The sequence below is a fragment of the Acyrthosiphon pisum genome, chromosome X (assembly GCF_005508785.2).
Source record: "Acyrthosiphon pisum isolate AL4f chromosome X, pea_aphid_22Mar2018_4r6ur, whole genome shotgun sequence".
NCBI classification, from domain to species: domain Eukaryota; kingdom Metazoa; phylum Arthropoda; class Insecta; order Hemiptera; family Aphididae; genus Acyrthosiphon; species Acyrthosiphon pisum.
Window position 1 is genome coordinate 24,665,444 of NC_042493.1, and position 4,753 is coordinate 24,670,196.

The following is a 4,753-nucleotide window of genomic DNA, read 5'->3' on the forward strand; positions in this document are numbered from 1 at the left end:
AATCTTATCGCTTCAATAGATCAATTGGAATATTTGGCAAAAAACAAGTCTAAAATAATATGTCTCGCGTGTGTTAGATAAAAACAGAAAATCACAATATCGAATCCCCTTAAACGTAACATTTATTGTCTTAATCTAGTTTAAAGTACTTCATACATTTCTACCCAAATTTTAATAAATTTCTTGTACAAAGCAGTTGTTTAAATGTTCAATGTCTAGTTTTAAATATGTTTACTGGGTACCTATATTATATTTTTAAATAATCTATGAATCATAAATATATGTTTTTGTTAATAAGTAGCCATGACAACGAAACCCATATGAAAAATTGGTCAAAAATAAAAAACGTGTATCCAGCCCAAAAATATATTTATGTTAAAATATTCTTAACATTAATTTTGTTTTTAGCTTAAAAATTGTCAGAACTTAATTTAAACATTTTAAAATCTCTTGACTTTCAATAATTAAGCCTATTGTCTTAAGTTGGCCTTATTCCTTATTCTTGTGTTAATTTGAATACCTAACACATAACTTTGCAAAATTCAACTGTCGAATCTGTATTTATAAGTATATTTATACAGTACTTCTAATTAATGGGTACTATTGTTTATTTTTAAAAATAAATATATATACCTATTACCTAGGTAATTTGTAACTAGTAGGTCGTTATATGTTCTAAAAACATAAGTAGATAGTTTAAAATGTATTTAATTTTATTCAGTATTTCTATTTTGTATCTAAACAACATATTTCATAATATTATAAGTGATATCATAAACTAAATGAGGCTATTTTTTAAGGAATCCCATCAACTACTTTCCCAGTAAAATAATATGCCTATCTCAGCCATTGTCCTCCTACGCTCCTATTATTAGTAGCTATCTAACCATTTGATCTTTAATTAAGCATTGAACTTTGTATGCAGGCTATTTTAATTAAATATTACCTACCAACATACACGCTCCAATCTATTCTTCAAACTTGATGCATTTTTCGCTTCATTGTTTATTATTATTTTTATGGACATAATTTTCATAAGTTGTACATAAGTTATATATTTGTATTTATATTATATTAATAAATAGTTTGTCATTAATTAATTATAATAAAAAAATTTTTGTTTCAGCACCTAAAAGATACATTTTAAGAATTTAGTATATATTTGAGACAATCTCAAATAAAATGCGGGAATACAAAATAGTTGTTCTGGGTAGTGGTGGAGTTGGTAAATCTGCATTGACAGTGCAATTTGTGCAAGGTATATTTGTAGAGAAGTATGATCCAACCATAGAAGACAGTTATCGTAAACAAGTTGAAGTGGATGGACAACAATGTATGCTTGAAATTCTTGATACAGCTGGAACGGTATGTATTATAAAATGTATATTTTATATAAGTTTACATAATTAATAATTTAAGTGAGAATTTTCTATTTTCATCCCAATACAAGCTGGTGTTAGATACTATAAACTAATAAATTAACTTAATATAATAATTCTTTAAATACTAGGTTTCAAGGCCCTGTTGTGATCAATTATTAAATTTTGTACAGATTCTATATATTTATCGAAGGAATCGAGTTTGTGTTTTGACTTAGTAAACAAAATTCAATAATTCCTTTTGATCCTAATTTTGCAGTAAATAAATTAAAATAGGTTATATATTAAAGTTACAAGGTAATTCTCAAGTATAACTGGCACTTCTAACTCGTCAGGCTGAAGACAAAGTTAGGAATATTAGTTCAGTAAATTAATGGAGTAAGGTAATTTTAATAATAAATGTGTAGGTATAGGAACTGTGCAATAACTTAATTATTTTTATGGATGTTTGTAATATTTTCTTTTACTGATAAAAATTATAAGATGATATTAGAAACTTTGAAGTTGCTAAAATTGCTTAAAATATAGAGTAACTAAAAAAAAAATACAATATTTTCATACTGTTAAATTTCACATTAAAAATATATATTAATAATTTAATAGCTTCTTTATATTTTATATTTCTACCTACTTTAAATTCATAAAATTTGATTATTTTAGTTTAACTTGTATTTATGATCATATCAACCATTTTTATGTGACACTAACACTAGAGCACTTTTAGATATTATGTATTCTTAGTATATAAATCGTTTTTAAAAACATTTTTTTTTTTTTTCAACAATGACTAGACCAACTTCCAGATACAATGATTCATACTTATAGAAACTAGAAAGACTAAAATATATAACAGTACGAGTATTTGCATTTGTTGCAATAAATAGTCATTACTCCCATCTTTATTACAGTTACATAGTTATTCAGCAAGCATTTACTAATTTAGTTCATACAAAATATTGATGATATCGTTCATTGAAATACAATTGTATAATAAATATTGTTAATTTTTAAATAAATATTTTACATAATATTAAATAATAATTTAAATTGTCGATGTAATAATATATCATTTAATTAGAATTTGAAGGAAATAATTTTCTGATCTCTACTAACAACACTATCTTAATTTATTCAACTTTTTAATTTTAATACTGTGCATAAGTTGTTCAGAAATTAGTTTAGTCAATAAAAATAAAATTATAGAATCATGGTAAAATAAAATAATCAAATGGTAATAAAACGTTCTTTCTTTTCAATCCTATTTATTATTCCTTTATTCCTCCCCAAACAATTTTGGCCCACAATTTCAATATGTACCTATTTCATATTTGTCCTGTTTTAAAAAAAAGGTTAGGTCTGTTTTAGATTGTTTTAGTAACGGACTTGTTCATTTCTATCCTGTAATATTATATTTTTGATGCATTATAAAAATTGTTTAAGTTTATAACCAATATCAGGTCACAAGGATACCAATATCAGGATCAATACAGGTTACAAAACAATTATTTTTTCTAATGTCAACTAAGTTTAATTAATTGAAGATTACTCACATCAAAGGTTATCATAAAAATATTACGTTTTTCTAATTATTATTTCATTGACATGGTTAATTAAGAATTAGTATATAATATTATGTATGTTTCGTACCCTTAGCACACTATACTAACTGTGTCCTATAGGTATAGATCATATATTTCAAATAAAGAAAAAAAATTATAAATTCTTGGTTAATATCAATGGTGATATCAATAAAATCATTATTTTTTTCTAATATCCTTGAGATATTTTATGTAACAATGTATATATTGATGCTTACATGATTAATTGTGTTTACAGGAACAATTTACAGCAATGAGAGATTTGTATATGAAAAATGGCCAAGGATTTGTTCTTGTATATTCTATTACAGCACAATCAACATTTAATGACTTACAAGATTTAAGAGAACAAATTTTAAGAGTAAAGGTATAACCATTTTTAAGTTAAATTTTAATCAAACCAATTATTGCTTTTAAAACCTACTTATATTAATGTATTAAAATTATAAAAATAGGACACTGATGATGTACCCATGGTATTAGTGGGAAACAAGTGTGATTTAGAAGAAGAAAGGGTAGTCGGTAAAGAACATGGAGTGAATCTGGCTCGTCAATTCAATTGTGCTTTTATGGAAACATCCGCTAAAGCTAAAATCAATGTCATTGATGTAAGTATTAAGATGCCATATATAAATACATATATACACATATATATATATATATATATAAATATGTGTGTATTTTATTTTATTGATAGTATGGTAGTTAAATAGACATGATTTGCTTATATGTATATTAATATCTTAATTTCAATCCCTTTATTATTATTATAATTTTTTTTTTTTTTTTTTAGAAACATCAAAGTGTGAGTATTTTAATAAATTAGTATAAATTTTCATCATCAATATTAGAATAAACTAGTAATTTGTGTATTGGCTTAATATAGACAATTTCAATCTTCTATTATTTATTTTAAATTAATATTTTATTTTACGCATTTAAAAAGTTGAATTTGTTATAACATGAAAAACTCATTTCTTTCAATGTTTTAACTTTAACAGTATAACCTTTTAATAATGTAACTATTATTATTATTTTGCCTTCATTCCCAGAATTAATAGTAACTACTATAATATTAAACCACTAAAATCTTTTTTGTTAGAACATAATATTGTAAGTAACTGTATTGTCAAAATTAATTTAATTTTTGTTACTTTTTGTTAAACATCAACAATTTATATATATATATATTTGATTTGATTTTATATGAACAAAAATTAAGAATTTTTGATTTTATAACTAGGATTTAAGTTTAAAACATAAGATTTAACGATAGTGCTATTGCATGGTAATGAATACAATTTTTATTTTTTATTTTATATAAATTAATTTAATTTTAAAAACATTATCCATACTAAATATTATAAGTACATCAACGTACAAAATGTTAGTTTATTTTTTTCATTTAAATTAGGTTATAAAATGAGAAATGTTATAAATGATTATTTAATTTGTTTTAGATATTCTATGACTTAGTGAGACAGATCAACAAAAAAAGTCCAGAGAAAAAACAGAAACAAAAAAAGAAGTCGCTATGCGCTCTTCTTTAAATAGCTTAATAACAATGATGAAACAACAATCAATGCCAACAATCCACGTAGAAAAAAAAGGAATGTTTAACAATGTGGTAAAAATATTGTTTTATGAGTCAATGCTAAATTTGTTATTGCTTACTAATTTTTATTTTAAATGGCTAAATCGACTTTTCCAAATTGCTTTTGTTACTTTTTTTTAATTTATAAGTACCTAATTATTATTATTATTATTATTATTATT

At 23.3% G+C, this 4,753-nt stretch overlaps 1 protein-coding gene across 1 annotated transcript in view; it reads left to right on the forward strand.

Annotated features, from left to right (window-relative positions):
- Positions 1–4,753, forward strand: part of LOC100166893 (ras-related protein Rap-1A-like) — a 9,090-nt gene that overhangs the window by 4,253 nt on the left and 84 nt on the right. The window contains 4 exon segments of the mRNA NM_001204954.1: positions 1,127–1,365; positions 3,216–3,344; positions 3,433–3,585; positions 4,438–4,753. The exon segment at positions 4,438–4,753 is cut by the window's right edge and continues 84 nt beyond it. Coding sequence (NP_001191883.1) covers positions 1,183–1,365; positions 3,216–3,344; positions 3,433–3,585; positions 4,438–4,527 — 555 coding nt within the window. The 5' untranslated portion in view covers positions 1,127–1,182 and the 3' untranslated portion in view covers positions 4,528–4,753.